We start from the raw sequence: 21,154 nt of genomic DNA on the forward strand, positions 1-21,154 counted from the left end.
TGCTGCGAATAGAACCCAGGCCTCCTGCTGCCCAGTTCAGTGCTCCATCCAGTGTGAAAGACTACTTAACTTACAGATATTTGAAAGGGCTAATTGGCTGGAGAGGTGATGGGATCCAGTTTTAACACTCAACTTACTAAGCGGGTTGGGCCCATGCAGAAGGCAGGATGCGAAATCCACTGCCGGGCGGCGTTGTTCGCTGCACGCTGGGACCCCGCAAAGTGCAAAGAAAACAACACCAATGCCAGGCCGGTTTTGGTCAATGTCATCTTTATGGATCAACAATGGGATGAACGCCCATGACTTAACCCACCGTGTCTGGGGCAGAAACAGGGTTCCGCCCACAGCATATATATATCTGTGCAGATCCTTTCCAGAGTACATAAAAGCATGCCATGGAAATCAATCACACATGGGGCGTGCAGGGCAGTGGTGTGAAGACACGGGGAGCAGCTGGTGCCGTGGGGAGCTCCCCGAAAAGGACAGAGACACCTAACGGGTCAGGAAAGCGGGCGAGAGGCGGGCAGAGAGAACAGGGCACCTCCAGAGCCCAGGCCTCACACAACACCGAAGAAGTTACAATCCCTCCGACCCTCACCAGATCAGCACCTGCCTTTGCCTTGCAGAGCAAACTCATCCAGCTCGCCTCAGACCGTTCCGTCTTCCAGCCAGCGCCAAGCAGTGGGTATGGCAGCCAGTGGGAACGGGTCCCGAGTTCTGACAGACCCGGACAGCGGCTCTGAGCTGGAAAGAGGCACCGTAATGCCTCGTGTTTAAACACAGCCGAGAGAGAGAGATGGCTGCTGCACCCCATCTGGGGGGATCCCACTGCGAACTCCTCCCCCAGGCAACAAGGGGAACTGTTCTTGCCCCATGTGGCTGTTCTAATGCCTACCCCTACCCAAGCAGGGGAGCATTGAGGACAGCCTCCTCCCTTTCCCTTTGATGCCATCCCACTGTCCCAGCTCAGAAAAGGGCAACCCTGGCACCTCCCAGCAGCTCCCTAGGCCACACGCCCCTAAGCATGGAGGCCCCCTCACTCCTTGCACCTCCCCCGCCCCACTCACAACACACCTGACTCTCCTCACACCTCCCCCCACAGGTGCTCCAGCCCTGGCTCCCAACTCCCCCAGCCTAACAGACCGAGTCTGAGCCCGTGGCCCTCCTGGCTCTCTCTACAGGGCCCCTGTCCACCCCACACCTGAACCTACAAGGCTTCCCCACCTGCCCCCTCCTCTCTCCCCATATTTGAAACTCTTCGGCCTGAGGGCTCGTTTCCCCCGTAACCATAAAAGCCGTCTCCACAGCCTGATTCCTGTCCTCCCCCTCCCAGTGGCAAGCAGAGGCAAAGAACAGATCTATGGTGAATAAAAGGATTATGGGTAAAACCCCCAACAACGGGAGATGCCCGGAGCCTGCCCGGCTCTCTTTAGGGTGAGGATGGGGGAGCCCAGCAGACGCCAGGCAGTGGTGGGCATGGGCTACTGCACGCTACATACCGTAAAAAGAAATCATTCATGCCCTGGGCGGAGCGTTAGCCAGACTGGTCAATAGGAAGAGTCCATCACTCGAGTTCTCCTAATGTGGTTTTTGTGATGTGGATAGATTCTCCGTCTCCAAGTGCCACCAGCCGCGCCCGGGGGCCTAGGTCACCCTGTAGGTGGAGGTGTTCTTTGGTTCCGTACTTGGCACGCACCAGTCGTCTGCCTCCTGGATGGTCTGGTAGTGGCGCCAGGCCGACTTGTTATAGACTGGCAGCCTCTCCACGGACTCTGTCGACAAGGCCTGTGGGTAACCGCACGTCAGTGGACAGGAGAAGTGCTCTCTCTGCAGTGAATCCTAGCCCCAAGGCCCCATGGCCTCCAAGCATCCTCCCAATGGCACGGCCAGCCACTAGGAAGTATCCCTAGGAGACATCTGGTAGAATCTGGACAATGGTTCAAGACCAACCTCTGCCGTTTCCCGCCTGGTCCCTACTCAAGGCAGATTTCATGCCACGTGTTAGCCTGTAAAGTGCTTTGGAATTCTTCCGGACACAGGGCATCAGCAAAGTTCTGCCCTCTTCTGAAGCCTTCCATCCAAGAAACCCAGGAGTCCTGGCTCCCAGGTTCCTGCTCTGACTACTAGGCTCCCTTCATGATACAGGAGTTTGATATTAAAGACTGCTACTCAAACCCTATGATTCTTTGCTTCCATTTCCTGGCCACGAAGCTGGGGGAAGTGTGTGTGTGTTGGAATGCTATTTGCATTCAGAGAGGGGCAGGCTGGGGGGAAGCAGTCTCTGCAGGTCAGATCTTGCATTTATTTCCCCAGGGCTTTTAACTGGAGCTGGCTGAGAAAGGGAATCCTTTTCCCATGGACATTTTCACATTTCTGAAAAAGTTTCATCTCGCATCGGGATGAAACGTCAAGTCCGTGAAATCTTTCACAGGGAAGGATTTAAAGACAGATTCCATTTTGGGACACCTGAAAGGGAATTTTCCCAGCTGCCCTCAGAGAAGGCTCCTGTCAATTTCACCTGTGAAACTGACAAGAGCCTTCCAAGCCCAGCTGCTGGACAGGCAGAGAGCCAGAGGGCTCTGTCTCTCTGCCAACCCCCCAGCTCTGGGACCCAGCAAGGGGCTGCCTGGCCCCCAGAGCTTGGGGTGTGGGGGGAAGAGGCAGTGAAGCCTGCCTGTGTTTCAATAAAAGTTTTGTCAAATCTGTAACAGAATCAGTGAAACATTTCACTGAGTTTTGTCGGAAAACTTCCAACCTGCTCTACTTCTAAGGCCGCACCGGCTCCCTCCACAAGGAAGATTTTAATCACGTCTCTGTGGATTTTTGCACGAGGGTCGGTCTGAATGCAGTACTTCTGATCCCCGGCCCATGCACCGGCTATGGACTGAAGCCAGGAGCAGTTGCATCAAGGGAGTGTCTATATACTGAGGTTAGCTACAGCTGGGTGAATAAAAACCACGAGTTTCTTTAATTGACCTAAATCCCAGTTTTTAAAAATGTTAATCATTTTTATTTGATGTGTTGCTGGTTCTTTACTTTCCCCCCATTTTAACTGGCTGAGGTGGATGTTTTGTATCTTCCCTTAATTAGCTTCCTGGTTGGTGATAGAATTTCAGGTTTGACGAAGATTTTTTTTCTACTAAAGTTTCACACACAAAATGTTCATCTGTGCTGAAAAAGACAACACCAGGGCATCAACAGAGAACTGCAAACTCTGGCACAACAGCGGTAAGCAGATACCCCCGACCCTGTTTGCAGCCAATGCCACTTCCAATATATTGAACTCCCACAAGTCAAGAAAGCTGAAATGCTTCAACCAGGCTAATATGCTTCCAATGGGGTTTGAGGTCAATGGGACGTGCGTACTTGAATTACGTAGGCTCTGGGATTTTTCCAAAGCACCTAACATTAGGCTCCTCTTTATTTTTGAAAACGTTGGCCTGTGTGTATAACAGAGACATTGAGAATATTTGCATTGTATTGAAAGTCGAAATAACTTTTCACAGTTCACACTGCAACAATTTTGTTCTGAACCGACAAAGATTTTGTGCAGTGTTGTTATAGCCTGGTCCTACACACTACATGTGGGGTTCCTCATGCAGGGCTTCAAATGTCCCACCAACCACCATGAGGGTTCTGAAACCAAACGATCACTACACTCTTGAATGAACTCATGCAGAAAAGTGATAAAAGACAAAACTACCATCCTTTCACAAAGTGATCACTCTAGATCTGATCTTTCAATACTCCTCCTCAAGGAAAATCTACACAACACCGTCAAAAGGTGAGCCTGCGACCTCAAATTCCTAACTCTGCTAGACACTCAAAACCATGGACTCCACAGAGTTTTATGGCTCATTACAACAATTTGTAACTCACCATACTACCTGGCTAAACCTTAATTGCCCACTTCAACCCCCTTACACTTAACAGCCAAACCCTCAATTGACAACTTCATTTCAAGTGGCCTCTACAACATGGATACCCCTTATGCTTAACAATCTGTCCCAACTTGTATTTAGCTCAGACTCTGATCTCCTTCCCCAGGCCTGAAGAAGAGCTCTGTGTGGCTCAAAAGCATTTACCTTCCGTCAGTGAAAGCTGATCTAATAAATGATACTACCTCCCCCACCTCGTCTCGCTCAAAAATGTTATGCCAATAAAATAAAAGTTTAATAAAGCTACAGTATCAGCCCTGATGTGGCAAACGCTTAGGCATGTGCTTAACTGTAATCCCACTGACGTCAATGAGACTAGGCATGTGAGTAAAGTTACGTACCTGCTTAAGCATTCGCAGGATCAGGGTCTTACATTTTCAGATTTTTTTGGATTATAGAGATTTTGTAAAATTCATGTGCAATGCCCCTAATTGTAGCGGCACTGAAGGAAAACAACAGTGTTTACAATTTAGCTTGTGATAAAAAAATTTAAAATTCACAGTTGCACTAGCAGACGTTTTCAAATGAGCTTTTACAAAAAGTCTTCACCCGATTGAAACCTGACTTGAATAGGATTATTAATATTTGAATATTTAGATTTAAATGATTTAATAGTAGTGTGACTTAAAACAGCTACTCACAAAGAGCGAAAAATCCCTGATGCAGACAAGCCCTGAGACTCCAGAGCTAGGAGTGTAAGGAGGAGTCGGTCAGTTACACATCACCTCTCAGCCTGACCCAGCATCCCAAGAACCCACTCCCATACCCACAGGCAGGGCCGACTCAGACCCAAGCTCCTGCTCCAGTGGCTAACTAAGTCACCCTGGCTACGTCACTGATCTTAGTCAAGAACTGATCCTGAACAGAGACGCGTTTGGCTGAGAGACAAGATGAGCCTTTGGGGGTAGCTGTGAAGTGGCTAGGAACAGAATGAAACTGACCCACGTAAGTTTCACAAGGAGGGACAGGATCAATGGGGACAAGTCTGTAAGATCTGGAGACTGCACCCACTGTCCTGACATGGGGCAGGGATCATTTTCTTGTCTGTTACAAAGGAAGAGGAAAAGCCAAAGGCTGGGGACCGTCAGCAAACCCCTCCAGTGTAAGCACTTATCTCTGGTCCTCAGTGCAGTAGCATCTGCATGCCTCGCGAGCTTTCATTTATCTTCACTGCCCATACGTGAGGTCGGGCGGTGCCGCCGGCCCTGCATTACAGATGGCAATGAACTGAGACTCAGAGAGATTAAAGACGTGGCTACATGGGAAAGTTCTACTGGAACAAGCCAGTGTCTGAATTTAAACCAATGTAGTTATACTGGTATAACTCCTCATGGGGACACACTTATTCCGGTATAAGAGCGTCCATATGGGGAATTATACCGGTATAGTCCTATTGGTGAGGCCAGGAAGACTTTCCTGTGTAGACAAGCCCTAAGGGACTTGCTCAATGTCACACAAGGAGTTTGTGGGAGAGCAGGAACGTGAATGCAGGCGTCCCAAGACCTAGGCAGGCCCACTAACCCCTGGGACATCCTTTCTTCTAGATCCCCCACCTCCACATGGTGTGCTTGCCACTGACAGGACTGGGAGGCCTCAGGGGAGTGGCTGCCTGAACCCGCGGGTTTGAGAAGGAGAGACGCAGGGGATGATTTACGCACCTTCAGGTAGATGACTGCATCTGTCCCAAAACCCTCCATGGAGAAGAGCTGAAGGTCCCCTTGGAAATACTTGGCATAGAGTCTGGAAATGGGCAGGCCGTAACCAAAGCCAGCCTGGTGGAGCAGGGAGAAGACGACAGGTGATTATGGTTGCAGAGGTCTCAGCGAACTGCCCGACCACCAGACCCTACTTCCCTCAACATCACTCCACCCAGACATCAGGAACCCCCCAAACCCTCCTCCCACTCCTGGCTGTCACACGAAGGCCCTCTGCCATCATCACCAGGCGATCCAAGCAGATCAGTATTTGTGCAGGCTGCTTACTGGAATCCCTTGCACTCAGCTCTGGACAGGGAGGGTGGTTACCCGGAAGGACTTAGGGAATTCCGCCCACTCACCCACCTCCTCCACAGCCCCACAAAATCACCCTGACCAACATGCTACCTGCAGGGACACCCAGGGGGGCCCGACTTGATCCGATACGTACCAGGGGTGTCCCGCCCGAGCCGGGCTGGGGAGTGGGCGCGGTGGAATACATGTAGCTGAAGAGCCGCTCGATCTTCCGCTGCGGAACCCCGCCACCTCGGTCGCTCATCTGTGCGATGGGACATCACGTCAGCAGCCCCTGGCGACTCCCCACATGCCTTGACCAGTGGTGTGCTAGCCATGCCTCCCCTTCCCCCCACACACACACTCAGGGAGAAATCCCAGTAGCCCAGCAGTGCTTGCTGCTGGCTGATACACAGGAAGCATCAATAGGCCAAGACAGGGTGCTCTGTCCAGCCCTCCCGACGGGAGGAAATGCCCCCGTGAGGCTGGGGGAACAGGGAAAACAGCCTCAGGGGTCAAGCTGGAGGCTCCCAAGCAAGGACTGGCTACAGGCATCCCAGAGATGAGCCGCAGAGATGAGCTGCACTGGAGGAGGGAAGCTAGACAACATTTGGGGATGTGGGCTAAATACCCCCCCACACACATGCTCCCCAAAGTCTCAGGTCCAGGGTGACAGAAAGTCAGATAGTCAAACAGAACTCAGGGGGTCTGCTTGCCCAATCCACTATTAGCCACTAGACCACATCCGCTCAGTCTACCTGCTCACTGCAGAGAACTCCCAGGACAAAAGTGAGCTCCCTGGGGAATTAGCCTGTGCCCCACAGTACAGATGATGCTGAGGGTCCCTTTCTATCCCTCGGACTTTCACTCAGGCCACCTACCTTGATAGAAAGATCTTCTTTACCCAGTGCTACCATCACCTTGATGGTTGGGAGTCGGAGGCTGGACTCGTGACTCTCCACGGTGGCTCGCATGGCATTCTCCGAGGGAACAGAGAGAAGAAGCAAGTCATCAGGGATTTTATGATAGCCCCTCTAGCCTGGCCCCTGCCTGCCCTGATGCTTGAGGAAGGTACAAAGACCCCCCACAATGCACCTATTTGTGCAGTATTTGTAAGGGTAGGAAGTTCCTTCCTGACCCTGAGCCGGTCATCTGCAGATGCCCTGAAGCAGAGGCCTAATGGTCCTGGACTTACCATTAGTCGATTCCTTCTTTAAAATGTTTAACTAAAGCTAGCTCCCTAGGCAAAAATACTGCAGGAATGAGTTCCACGGGTTAACACTGTGGCTGAAAAAGTGCTTTCCTTTACTCATCTCTTAACCAGAAGAAAAAGGTGACACATTCACAATCCCCTCCTGAAACATGGACTCCCTGGCCTCCACCTCACCCACCGCCAGAGGCAGGAGCTGGAAACTCCGGTGCCTACTATAGGGAACCATTGGTGGGTCTGGCAGACAGGATGCCAAGTTCCACCATGGTTCTCTCCAGCTTCGTCACCTCCTTGCGGAGCAAGGAGCGCTACAGGGGAAGGACCATAGGGCTGGGAGCCTTACCTTGAAGAGCTCAAAGAGCATGTGGTAGAGGTGAGATGGGACGTAGACAATGCGGATCGGCGGCTTGGAATTGTTGGCTACAAGGGAAAGAACACAGCGGTTGTAAGGGAAATGCTCCTGTAAGCTGTTGGCCTGACTCCCCCAGCCCAGGAAGGACTGACGCCCAAGGACGGCTCAGGCCCGTCTGTCAGGGCACGGTTTTGTTCTTCAGACACCAAACTCTCAGCGTACACATACAAAGCTTCCCGCTGCATAAAGCGGGCTGCAGAGGCCCCAAGGCCTTTCCTCTGCGTCTCTCACCCTGCATCAAGGAGGCCACCTTGCTTCCTGCAGCTCCCTTCCTCAACTGAGCCATTTTCGAGTCACTTCATCAATCTCAGCAGGGAGGTCGCTGATCAGCCACAGGCCAGGCTGGGCCCTGCTCCCCGTGAAGGGCCAGCCACCTTGTGACAGCTTCCTTAGAAAACTCCTTGCCCTTGGCTGCTCCCTACCAACCCCTGCACCCCACAAGCAACTCACTTTCCCGCCAGGCTCAATTGCTATCCCACGAGGATCCCCACCCACCTCCTGTCCCCAGGGGCTATGGGTCCCTCTAGACTCACCGCTGACCTCCTGGATCTCCAAATCGGGCGAGGCCATGTAATACTGGTCGCACAGCAGCTTGGCCATGTTGTAGGCATCTGGAGAGCAGAGAGAGGTGGGATCGGCACAGATTCTACCCAAGAGAGTGGAACTCAGTGCCTGCTTCCTCTTGGGACAGGCTCAGGACTTAGCAAGGGGATAGGAGACAAGGAATTTCAGCATGGACAGCGCTGGGAACGACAGACTGGAGCGAGATATTTACTCCCAGAATAAGGACAAGCTGGGCATCAGCTGGGTGAACTTCCCCCAGGCTGCCCTGTACCAGTGTCCCCTGCCTGGCAGGGACCCCCCTTTTAGGGACAAGGGGAGCTCAGTCACTGTGGCCCACCAGTGCTTGGCGTCTCTGGGGTACCCCCAAGGCAGTCTGACATCTGTCACATGAATGCTTGTCCACCGGCACCTAGGCTGAGATCCACCGAACTCGTCACACAGAGAAGCTTCCAAACAAATCGTCTTCAGCCCCCGCTGGTCTGGCACGGATCAGAACCGGCTCCCCCAGTTGATCTCCCAAGCCAGCCAGTCCGAGCCCCCAGTGCAACCTCATCTTGGTGAGACCCTTTAGCCTGCTTTGCTCCCCCACGCAGGGGCCCCCGCCCTTTTGTAGGGATGCTGCCTCTCAGCCATTATGGGGCACGGACCTCTCACAACCTCGGACACGTCACAGTGGGGGTCGATGCTGCCAATGTGCTTGGGGTGAGCAGGGTTGGTGCTGCCATCAAAGAGCAGGCCTGCAAGGAAAGAGACGGAGGGGAAGATGAAGAGGGGGGATGTGCGTTGATGGGGAGGACAGACTTCAGCACAGACTGGAACATACAAGTCTGAGGGGGTCCCCAGAAGGATCAAGAGCATGCATGACAGTTTCCATCTCTCCTACCCTGTCACTCTGTCCCAGTACTCCCCACCCACCCACAAATTCCACCCCTCGGCCCCAGTCCCCTGCTGAAATCTCCCTGCTTATAGGGTCTCGTCTATTCCCTGATTCCTTCTAGTCTAGCCCAGAGGTCTTCCCGGGGGTACATCAACTCATCTAGATATTTGCCTAGTTTTACAACAGGCTACAGGAAAAGCTCCAGCGAAGTCAGTACAAACTAACATTTCATTCACACAGTGACCTGTTTATACGGCTCTCTATGTAAGGACCATATTAATATTCCATTGATTTATTTTATAATTATAGGGTGAAAAGGAGAAAGTCGGCAATTTGTCAGTAATAGTATCCAGTGACTCTTTTGTGGTTTTAGGTCTGATTTTGTAAGCAAGTCGTTTTTAAGGGAAGTGAAACTTGAGGGTGTGCAAGACCAATCAGACTCCGGAAAGGGGGTCCAGTAGCCTGGAAAGGTTGAGACAGACTGGATGTACATTTTCAATCCTGTGCCCATCACCGCAGGATCTGATCCCTGCCTCTTTCCACCTCTCCTCTGCAGCCCAGCCCCCACTCAGTCCCTTCCACTCCATGGGAGACAGCAGGCTTGGCTGGGCGCTTGTCACTCACTGTGCTGGTTGATCAGCATGCGGATGGAGATGCGGCTCAGGTAGAAGCGGTCCAGGAAATACTGGATGTTCTGGTTGGACACGGGGTCATCCCCGTAGGCCTCCTTGTACTCTATCACCCCCTGAGCCATGGTGGGCACCACGTCATTGTGCCGGTTACGGATGGTGATCAGGGCATCCGTGAACCTGGGAAAAGGAGGAAGGGAAAGCAGGGGGGGTTAGTCCATGTGAGATGTGAGCAGCTCATCATAGAGCGAGGCGAGGATACAGCCAACTTCCCAGAGCCTGGAACCAGAGGGCTACAACAAGGAGGCAGGGGACACTAAGTACATTCCAGGGAGGCACAGCAATCCAGTCCAGGTTCCCCTAGGCTGAAGGAGCTCTCTCCCCCATTCTAACCCTAACGCGGGCGCAGCTGCCTGGGAAATCCCGGAGCAGATTCCACCGCACAGCTGACATAGATCTCCAGGGCGCATGTAACATCAGAGATGGCTGAAGTGCCGTAGCTGGAATTCAGCTCTGGACTGGGGGGGGTATGGGGGGCTGCAGAGGGAGTTGGGATCTGTGATAAAATTTCAGTGACACTCACGCCCAACCCCAGCCCGAGCGGAGGTCCCTGCCAGGATCTGGGAGCCGGAGGTGGGGCAGCAAGAAAGCATGACTGTCCTGTTCAATGCGGCCATACAAAAGGAATCCCTAGTCAGGTATCGGTCCACTGCCAGATGCAGAGGGTAAAAATCATAAACAGCAATACAGAGAAGGCAACAAAGTTCAATAGGGATTCCTGTTGTGTATCTGGAATGAAGCAGGATGACATATCCATCGCATTGGAATAGAAAATTCACCATTTGGAACAAGGGAGAATGCGAGGGCCCGTATAACTGACATCCAAGGGCGTTAAAGGAACCAGCTATATCACAAGTGTTAATTTTTAACCAATCTGGAAAAACAAGAGAAATTCCAAACTGGAGGCCTGCCATTGCAGTCCCAATATTTAAAAAGGGGCAAAGGGATGACTCAGAGAACTATAGATCAGTTAGGCTGATGTGATTCCCCGGCAAATAACAGAGTCTCGATTAACTGTTCTATCAAAGAATTAGAGACGAACAATACAACTAAAGCCAGTCAGCATGGTTTCATGGAAACGAGGTCTTACCAAACAAATCTGTTATTTTTTTTTGACAAGATTATAAGTCTGGTTGATAAACTGCGCATAGTATCCTTAGATTACTCCAAGGTGTTCGATTTAGTCCCAGATGACACTCTAATGAAAAAACTTTGTATTTTATGGAATTAACAAGGCACCTGTTCGATGGATTGCCAACCGGCTCAGTGACAATGTTGTTGTTAGTGGGGAGATATCACTGAGAAGGGCAGGGTCCCCCCAGGTTTCTCACAGGGTCCCCCAGGGACTGGTTCTTGGTCAGGTGCTATTTGACATCTTCTAGATCATTGATAAAAATGATATACAATTTTCACTGGTTAGGTTTGCAAGATGACACAAAACCATGTGGAGTAACAGATAATGAGGAGGATAGGTTAACGTTACAGAGCTCTCTGAGTCACCTGGTCACAATGTAACACACTCAAATGGATGTTTACTCATCTGGGATTAAAGAAAAGCAGATTACACCTAAAGGAGGGGAGACTAAGTCTTGGGAAGCAAGAACTCACAGGAGGACTTCGGGGGAACGCTGTTGCTAAGGGGCCTAACGTGATGCTGGCGTGTATACAGAGGGATATCAAGCAGAAATAGACAAGTGCACAGCATTGGCAAGACGGCTACTAGAATACTGAGTCCATTTCCGGTCTCCACGCTTAAAGAGGGAGGCGGACACAGGGGAGAGAATTCAGTGGCCGCACAAGTAAGCCTGGCAGCGAGAGCTTACGGAGCTCCACTTAGTCAGTTTACGGAAGAGCAGGGTGAGAGGTGACTTGGATCACTGTGTTAGGCACCTGTGCACGGGGAAAGATATTGGCTAGGTGGGGGTGGGGCGTTGATTTTGCTGACGCAAGCATAACAAGATCCAATGGCTAGATCCAATTCAGCCTTGAAATAAGCTGCTATTTGCTAGCCAGGAGGGAAATTCAACACGGAGACAGCTCACCGGAGGCGTGGACTCTCAATCACTGGGAGTGATTCAATCCAGGTTCTGGGAAAAAGCCTTTGGCTTGTGGACACAGGAGGGCAGACTGAAGGGTTCCTCCTGGGCTTAGTCTGTTAACCCATTCAGCCCACACCCAACTTACTGTCCCAGGGTGCCTTGGTCCTCAGGGTCTTTGTCCAGGAACTCCATGATGTCCAGCAGGCTCTGAACATACCTGTAAGGGAGTGGGGACGAACAGGGATGCAGGTTCCATTTATATTCCATAGCCGCATGTTGGGAGTCCTGATCAACGCAGGGTGGCCCCAATCCCCATCCTTCAACTGGCAGGCGCCCTGGAGAGACTGTGTGTGACAGCAATACCCCACTACCCGCCTCCATGGGGGGGAAGAGGACCCACAGAGTCTAGGCAGCGCACTTTACAAACAGGAATGGCTTCATCCACTGCTGAAATGCAGCCAGCTCTGGAGTGGGAAGTAGCAGCACGCACCCCCCCCCAAGAGTTTAGGACAGGAAGTGGAGAACGCTCTGGGATCTTTAACAGGCAGGATCGCTGCTTGGCACCTCCAGCAACATAGCCCCCGTCATGCAATGAAGCAGGCACTGGTTTAGTGCTGAACTACAGGGGAAGGCTGCCTCCTACTGGAGCCACCACCACAGCGTTCAGCGGGCACCAGGGCTTCCTGCAAAGGTCTCCCCTCCAAACACCAACCCAGCCCAGCTTCACCTGGCAGGATCTTAACCTGCAGCCATTACAACTCGGGCTAACTGAATCGAGGGCATTCCCCACCCACTACTACATATTCCAGAGGTCCACCTCTGGGAGCCCAGCCTAGGCAGAGCTGCTCCCTAACCCACTGCCTACCATCCCCTAGAGCACTGTCACCCAGCCCTCCTCCCACATAGGGACAGCAGAGACGGGCCTAGCCTAGTGCCTTGCATGATAGGAAGTACAACCGGTGAAGGAGCAGCAGCCAGGGGCCAGCGACTTCCCGGGCCTGCACCATGCCAGAGGCTTTGGGACAGGCAGCGCACCTTGCCCTCTGCAGCCTCAGCTTATCGGGAATGTCTGCCAGTCGAACCGGGAGCAAGCAGCCAGTCAGAACGGTAGCAGCCCATCCCCTCCCCTGGGTTACAATTTCCCTCCAGACACACAGCTCCTTCCAGAGGGCACCATGACAGCTGCAAACACCTAAGCAGGCTGGTCGTAAGCGTGGGGACGGAATGGTTTCCCAGGGCTCTGCTATATTTGCTTGGGGATTTAGGTTACAGGGAAGCAGCTGCAAAGGCACCAGTCCTGTGAGATCAGGAAGTTTTGATCATGGGATCCCAAGGGTGCAGGAGGATGAGTACAGGAGCGGTTCGCCTCCAGAGATGACGGGGCAGACCCCGCCACCAGTCACAAGGGATTAGGGGTGTAAGGAGAGTGCTCATTTGGGCCCCATCACCAGAGCCACCATGCAGGGCAGCATGATGCAGGGCTTATGCCAGAAAAGCAAGGACTGGAGTAGCAGGAGGGCCCTGGCCAAAGTAGAGAGAAGGCTGGTCTTGAACGGAAGGGATGTTGGAAGGTCAGGGTCCTGGAGCAGTCTAGATATCACCGGAGCACCCAAGCATGTGGGCAGAACCGGGGGAGGGGGCGGGGGCCTAGGGCTGGAATAGCAGCGGAGGGGGGGGCTGCAAGGAAGGACTGGAGTGCGTGGACATACGTGGAGAGCCCAAGGCAGCACAGAAGGGCACTAGCAAAGCTGTGTGTAGGGGGCCCAGGGCTGGACTAGCAGGTGGCCTGCAAGGGCACTGGTGTAGGGAGGCTCAGAGGGGTGGGAGACACTGCTTGACAGCAAACCCCGCTGAGCGCCCTAAGGGGTGCTGCGATGGGGGCTCCCGTGGGTCTCCGGGTCGAGCCCCCTGAGCAGAAGTGACAGACCACAGAGCTTCATGCTGGAGAGGGGTTCAGCCAGGGGACCTCCCAGACCCCTCCGAATTCCGGGGGGAGGAAGAGATGGGAGGGCTGAAGACATTGGAGCAGGCAGCAAAGGGTTAACGGCCAGCCCCATGGGATCACTGATGCAGGAATGCACCTTCCAGGAGGGCAAATTCCAGGGTGCAGCTTAGCTGCAGGCAAGGGCCAAGTTACTATTAACTCAGGCTCCTGCCCCCCAGCTCCCAGGGGGGTGTGGGGGGGATTCAGCTGGTCTGGGCAGCCTCTGGGGTGAAAAGAGGAAATCACTGGCTGCACAAACAAGCCCTCACGTGATCTCCAAAGTAGGACAAAGTTCAGGCTGCTGCTGTCTGGTGGGCAGGGGCCAGGAACTGGGTGTGGGGGGGTCTTAAAGGGACATTTCTCATTTCTTCCCCCTCCTGTTGGCCTATGGACCCCCAAACCTATAAGGACCTGAGCAGAGCAGAGCAGCTGGTGCCTTTGAAATGACAACAACTGAACCATACCAGTACAAGGGGGAAGAAGAAAAGGAGGACTTGTGGCACCTTAGAGACTAACCAATTTATTTGAGCATGAGCTTTCGTGAGCCCAAGCATGGGCTGCCGGCCAGCGGGCTTTCAGGTGTTAAATACAGTCGCTGCCCCGAAACCTGCAGTACTCAGGGTGACCTGGCCGGGGCGCCACAACGGTGGGAGTATCAGGGAGCACGCCCTTCCCCCAAGGTCAATTTGGAAATCTCCCTGCTCCTCAATTAAACACAACTGGGTTCTGCCCAGGGCTGGGCGAAGTGAAAAACCCCAACTGTTACGTGTTGGGCTGATCCTGCTCAGCTGGTCCATTGTCCTGGCACCATTTAATGAGCCCACGTCTAGTCTAGGAAGACATGTTTTTCAGCATGATCGGTCAGCTAGCTGTTCTTTACAGGGGTTAAGCCCTGTCTACACTAGAGGTCAAAATGCAGTAGCTAACTAGTGTACACACAACCTGTTTTCCTAGGCTTGGGCTACACTAGATAATTGAGTCGGCTTAACTACACGCCTCAGGGCTGTGAAAAAGCCACACCCCTGACCATCGTAGCTAAGCCAACCTAACCCCCAGTGTAGACAGTGCTAGGGCGATGGGAGAATTCTTCCATCAACTTAGCTACTGCCTGTCGGGGACATGGAGTACCTACGCAGATGGGAGAACCTCCCATTGGCGTAGGTAGTCCCTACGCTGAAGCTCGACAGTGGCAAGCTGTGCCATGGTAGCATTTCCAGTGTAGACGAGCCCCTAGTCTAGAAGTGGTCTCTTGGGTATACACTGCCTCAGTCCCCAGTTATCACTGATTTGTCTCCCCTACCCCCCTGCACTCAGTATGTCCATTCCAGAGCCCCTCAGCTGGCAGGGTCTTTGAGCTGCCTTCCTCATTCTCCTCCTGCATCTGTTACATGTAAACCCAGACCAGGTGAGCAAGGGGCTTGCTGAGGAGTGTTGGTGGGTGCGGTGGGATATGGGGGCAGACAGGCAAAGGCTGGCAGCGTCTCCCTACACACACAAGCTAGTAGTGTCATGCTCCCCCCCACCCCAGTTAGCAGTGCCGTGCCCCCAACATACACACAGACTAGCAATATTGCCCGCCCCCACCCCCTTGACTGGCAGTCCATCCTACTCACCAGCTCTGCACCAGCTGCACCGAGGGTGTGCTGATGACCCGGTCTGGCAGCAGGTTGATCTCCTTCATGATGTTGGACAGCCGGACAGGCAGCTCCTGGCGGAGGAAGGTGAAGGAGGTTTTCTCGCAGGCATTGCTGGACCCTAGAGATAGAAGCCCCACCGTTAGAAAAGCAGGATCTCAGTGACCCCCACCCTGATGACGGGGAAGTAGGCACCTAGCCCTTCAGAAGACACCTACTTGTCCTGCCCCCAGTATCAGCTCAGGATGGTACATCAGACCACCAGTTGGACTCCCAGGCTCTCATCAAGAGCATTTACCTGGTTCCTCCAGCCCCTTCCTCCACTACAGCCCCTTGCATCAGAGGATCTCATGCTGATCCCCAAACATTACACCTCAGACCCCCACGCTCCCTCACTGAGTACAGCTTTAGCCAATCTAACCACTAGGCCACACTCCCTTGCAACAGGCTGAACTCCATCAGGGTCTTGGGCACAGCTCTCGGGATGGGGAGGGGGAGGAAAGCTGTCCCCATCACTTCACACCTCCTGCCAATCGCAGACCAGCCCTTCTCATCTGCTGCTCCCTCCACCAGAGTCACCTCATCCAGCTGCCGAGCTCCAGCAGGGGATACTGGACAGGAGACTCACAAGGGAGGCCAGGTCGCACGCTAACCCCAGGCTGCAGCCCATTACTGCTCAACTTGCCCTGCCCAACGTGGGAAATGGGGAGAATACCCCTATCACTTTGAAGGCATGTCCACGAGGCCAGGGCAGGTGGGGTCATCTTGTGGTTTGAGCAAAAGACTGGAGCCTGTGCCTGGCTCTGCCACTGATTCACAGAGTGACCTCAGGCATGTCACCTAACCTCTCTGTGCCTCGGATCCCTCCATCCGTACACATCATTCCAATCACAGGGCTTCCAAAGAGTCCTGTACGGTTATATTTCATCACTGCCTTCCCAGGTTGGGAGTGGGCACGCTGGCTGCCTTCCCCAGGTCCAGGAGCCATTTCTCAGGCTCCCTCTCTGGAATCGAACCCTGGCTCCCTGGCGGGCTGCCTAAGGAGAGGTCTGCCCTGCCACAGAATGACAGAGACGCCAGGAGCCTTAATGACCGGGAACTCCCTACACTGGCCAGCAGAAACTAAACTAACCGCCTCACTGGCAGCAACTCCAAGTTCTGCAAGGAATCCAGCCAACAAACCCACCCACAGTCAAAAGCACCCGAGTGACCGGGACCTGGGCCAAGAGGCTCAAGGAGGGTCTGGAGGAGGAAAACAAAAAAATAGTGGGTGATGATCTCAGCAGGGCTATAAAGTAGCTGCAGGGAGAAGAGAAGAGGTGGGAGGCTGGTAAACAAGGGCATCACTCTGTAGAGAGGAGTAGCGGGGTGTGTGTGTGTGTGTGTAACTCACACGCACCCAAATGTACAGATGTAACCTGAGCTCCTGCACGTTCGTACATCCCTGGCAGTTTCTAGCTAAACAACGGCACAGATTGTTTGGCAGGCAACGAAGGCTATTGACGCAGCACTGCAATGAGACCAGGCGAGCCAGACAAGTGGCTAGTGGAAGGGAGAGAAACACACACCCCAGCATGCGTGTCAGCAGGTCGCCATGCAGCGCCAGCCAGCCAGGCCTGGCAGGGACTTTGTCTAGTGTTTTGAAAGCCCCGGCAGGCCTGACATTTGTTCTGGAACGAGAAGCCACTCGAAATGGACACGGAGGGCAGTGAGCACTGGGGAGCTGGGAGCTGCCTCCGGGTGGCAGGAGCGAGGAATGGTTCTAGGACAAGGCTGAGGGCACCGGCACCCTCCCCCTTTCAGCACACGGCTAAGGACAGCCAGAAGAGAAGGGGGTGCTGCGGTGCATCTCAAATACGTTACGGCAATTAACCCCTTCGCCTTTTCCTATCTCCTTCAGACCATGGATCTCCATGTATATCAGTGAATCCATCTTCCCAGCCTGCCCTGGGCCGTGGCTCAGTCTCGCTACCCCCATGCAACCGCTGGGGAAACTGAGGCACACAGCCAGGAAGGGAGTCGGCAGCAGGGCCAGGAACAGAACCCAGGAGCCCCCTGCTCTAGCTAGTGGGCTGGGAAGCAGCAGGGAGGGGCTGCGGCTGCCTGCAGCAGCCTGGAGAGGGAGGGGTTATATCCCGAAACCTCAAAGAAAGGCAGCACCCTGTTGTTTTCAAAGAGGATTTTCCAGGGGGGAGGATCCTTGGAGGATTTGGGTGTATCAGAGTCAGACGCCCCAGAGAGTGGAGGGAGGGCAGAATACGTGGTGTGGGGGGGGATGGACGGAGTGTGTTCCAACGTGCAAAGAACAACCTCTCACCATCTCCCACAGCTGTCCCTTAGAAGAGCGGAGAGCAAACCTTGCTGTAATTCAGGGACAAGAGTCACCATCCTCTCCTCCCCCCACAGCTCCTGCTTGGGGGGGGGGGTCCAATTAAACCACTCCCTACTCTCCCTCCACTGATTTCATGCACCACCCTACCCACTGGTTTCCCCGACATCTTCCGCTCCCCAGAGAACAGGATCATATGGGAGATTTTCTGCTTCCAGCCCCCACTCTCAGCCCTATAGTCCTTCTAGCCCTTTCTTAGCCCCCCTACTTCATAGAATATCAGGGTTGGAAGGGACCCCTGAAGGTCATCTAGTCCAACCCCCTACTTGGTAATGACTCCCCCACATTGCATCACCAGCGAGGCCAGCACCAACGATCTCTGGCACCAAAGGCCCAAACTGCGACCCACTGAGCTAGAGGGGCAAATCAGCCCCCCAGCCCCAAGAGGGAATCACTTAGTCACTGTGTTAAGCCCACGCCCCTCAGGAATTCAGAACCCTGGTCGGGCCACGACTATGGACCTCACCTTCCCCCCAACCCCATCACTGCCCCCCACAGCACCACTGTCCCATAGCCAGATTGCCCCTAAGCCCTGGGAGCAGGGGATAGCTCCAAAATCCCTGAACTGTTCTAGAAAGAGCTGCTCCCCACTCCTACCCCAATGAACCTCCCTTCTGTCCCCGGGGGGGCATTTACCCAGGGACTATTCCACAAAGAGAATAGGGAAAGCCAGCCCCACTGCTACCCCCCTTGCCCCAGCGGGCAGTTAGTGAACATGAACAGCAGGGAGCCCCTGATCTCCCCGGCTCCGTGCCCCCAAGGGTGGGTGGGAGGGGAATAGCAATGTCCCACGCTCAGAGCATACTGCCAACAGGGCAGGGGGAAGGCAGCCCTGCCTCCAAGCTGCCCCATGGATCCCCTTCTCTGCTACCCCAGGGGTCTTTCGCCAGGCAGGGAGCGGGGGCATTGATTCCAGGCCCGGAATTGCTCCTTGGCAGTGGGGGGAAGAGGAAGAGACTGTCCCCCTCCTGCCCCATGGCCCCCCAGCCCCCGGTGCCAGGGGGGTAGGTACCCAGGCAATGTGTGAGTGTGTGTTGTGGGGTGTAACTACCACAGTCCAGGAACGGCTTCACAGGGGTAGAGGGGGAGCCTGCCCCTCACAAGCCCCCGGAATACTTACCTGGGGGGGGGTCTATGCATCAGGGGGGGGGGGCGGGGGGTACGTGGCAGGGACAGTGGCATACACCCGGATGGGCGGTGGAGGGGGCTGGACCCAGGCGGGAGGCAGAGGGGTGACGTACCCCAGGGAGCACACACGGGGGGAGAAAAGGCCCACGGGGAAGGGGACAGATAGAGCCAGAGGGTATTTACCCAGGCTGGGGAGGGAGGATATTGACCCGGTGGTGGAGGCTGTATGAACCCGACGCTATTTACCGCCGCAGGAAAAGCCAAGGGGGTATTTACCCAGGGAGGGGGCACGCCCTGGGGGTATTCATCCGGGAGGGAGGGGCCCGGGGGCATTTACGAGAGGGAGGGGCCCGGGGTATTTACCCAGGCAGGGGTGGGGTCGAGGGGGGTATTGGCCAGGGCAGGGCCCGTGGGGTATTAGATGGGGGTGGGGGGAGCAGCTGGGGGAAGGGCACAAGGGGTGTTTGCTGGGGGCAGGGCCCCGGGGGGTATTTACCAGGGGGGGTATTGGCCGGGGGCAGGGCCCCGGGTATGTGTGGAAGGGGGGCAGATGCCCGGGGGGGGGGCGGGGCCGCGGGGTATTGGCCGGGGGCGGGGCCCCGGGGGGGGCAGCTGCCCGGGGGGGGCGGGGCCGCGGGGTATTGGCCGGGGGCGGGGCCCCGGGGGGGGGCAGCTGCCCGGGGGGGCGGGGCCGCGGGGTATTGGCCGGGGGCGGGGCCCCCGGGGGGGGCAGCTGCCCGGGTGGGGGCGGGGCCGCGGGGTATTGGCCGGAGGCGGGGCCCCGGGGGGGCAGTTGCCCGGGGGGGGGGGGCGGGGCCGCGGGTTATTGGTGGGGGGCGGGGCCCCGGGGGGGGCAGCTGCCCGGGTGGGGGCGGGGCCGCGGGGTATTGGGGGGGGGGCCGTTACCGAAATCCAGGAACTGCTTCATGGAGAGCGGCGAGGGCGAGAACTTGCTGAAGTGCTCGATGTAGGTCGGGGCCCCGGCGGCCCGCGCCGCCTTCCCCAGCAGGGCCCGCAGCAGCCGCATCGCGCCCGGGGCCCCCGAGCCACTGACAGCGGCCTGCGGCCCAGCCCGCGCCGGCTCCGCCCCCCCCCGCCAATCGCCGCTCACAAACATCCCCCGCGGCCCAATGGGGAGCGCGCCCACCCACGTGCCCGCCCCGGGACCCGCCCATTAACCCCTCCCTGCCCGGGGCCCTTCTGTCCGCCCCCTCTCTATCCCCTTAACCCCTTCCTGGCCAGGGCCCTGCGGCCCCCCCAAACCCCCCCCCCGCCATCCCCTTAACCCCTTCCTGGCCAGGGCCCCACGGACCCCCCCCAACCCCCCCCCGCCATCCCCTTAACCCCTTCCTGGCCAGGGCCCTGCGGCCCCCCAACCCCCCCCTCCGCCATCCCCTTAACCCCTTCCTGGCCAGGGCCCTGCGGCCCCCCAACCCCCCCCTCCGCCATCCCCTTAACCCCTTCCTGGCCAGGGCCCTGCGGCCCCCCAACCCCCCCCCGCCATCCCCTTAACCCCTTCCTGGCCAGGGCCCCACGGACCCCCCCAACCTCCCCCCGCCATCCCCTTAACCCCTTCCTGGCCAGGGCCCTGCGGCCCCCCAGACCCCCCCCCCCGGCCATCCCCTTAACCCCTTCCTGGCCAGGGCCCTACAGCCCACCCTAGACCCCCACATTCCCTTAACCCCTTCCTGGCTAGGGCCCTGCGGCCCCCCCCCACCATCCCTTTAACCCCTCCCTGACCAGGGCCCTACAGCCCACCCTAGATCCCGCCCCCCGCCATCCCCTTAACCCCTCCCTGACCAGGGCCCTACAGCCCTCCCTAGACCTCCCCCATCCCCTTAACCCCTCTCTGACTAGGGCCCTACAGCTCCCCCCAAAACCCCCCATCCCCTTAACCCCTTCCTGGCCAGGGCCCTACAGCCCACCCTAGACCCCCACATTCCCTTAACCCCTTCCTGGCCAGGGCCCTGCTGCCCAGCCCAACCTAATTTAACTCCCTTCCCTGCTCGCTACCCCCTCAAAGCACTAATGCCCTTGGGCAAGGCCCTGGTAGGCCCCGGACCACCACGACCAATTCTGGTCCTGCATGTTCAAGACAGAGGAATTCAGTCTGAATCAGGGCTGCTAGCTCAATCGGGGAGACGGCAGAGCTGAGCTCACGGCATGAAGTTAAAGGAACTCGGCTTGTCCAGCCCAGCGAAGGCTGAGCCAGGAGACGAGAGCTCTCTGGACCTACATGAGGTGGCCCCAATGAAGCTTAAGGACAATGTAGGCTCAAGAACAAATGAGGATAAACTCTCCA

At 55.7% G+C, this 21,154-nt stretch overlaps 1 protein-coding gene across 1 annotated transcript; it reads right to left on the reverse strand.

Moving 5' to 3' along the window:
- Nucleotides 1–253: 253 nt before the first annotated feature.
- On the reverse strand, nt 254–19,944 carry PDK2 (pyruvate dehydrogenase kinase 2). Its single transcript, XM_073325478.2, has 11 exons — nt 19,759–19,944; nt 15,315–15,456; nt 11,863–11,934; nt 9,614–9,798; nt 8,760–8,849; nt 8,082–8,159; nt 7,480–7,556; nt 6,808–6,906; nt 6,084–6,191; nt 5,597–5,710; nt 254–1,785 (listed from the first exon to the last, which is right to left on the reverse strand). The coding sequence occupies exons 1-11, from the start codon at nt 19,877–19,879 to the stop codon at nt 1,645–1,647; spliced, it is 1,227 nt and encodes a 408-aa protein (XP_073181579.1). The 5' UTR covers nt 19,880–19,944; the 3' UTR covers nt 254–1,644.
- Between the last annotated feature and the right edge of the window lie 1,210 nt (nt 19,945–21,154).

The sequence above is a fragment of the Lepidochelys kempii genome, chromosome 27 (genome assembly GCF_965140285.1).
Source record: "Lepidochelys kempii isolate rLepKem1 chromosome 27, rLepKem1.hap1, whole genome shotgun sequence".
Lineage (NCBI taxonomy): Eukaryota > Metazoa > Chordata > Testudines > Cheloniidae > Lepidochelys > Lepidochelys kempii.

What these genes read in the sequence shown, in the direction of transcription:
- PDK2 (XM_073325478.2), bottom strand. Translation starts at nt 19,879, where the DNA reads ATGCGGCTGCTGCGGGCCCTGCTGGGGAAGGCGGCGCGGGCCGCCGGG. An exon ending in GACCAAGGCACCCTGGGACA is followed by an intron (nt 9,799 to 11,862) that starts GTAAGTTGGGTG and finishes TCCTTTTCCCAG; the next exon opens with GTTCACGGATGCCCTGATCA. An exon ending in AAGAAGATCTTTCTATCAAG is followed by an intron (nt 6,192 to 6,807) that starts GTAGGTGGCCTG and finishes CCCATCGCACAG; the next exon opens with ATGAGCGACCGAGGTGGCGG.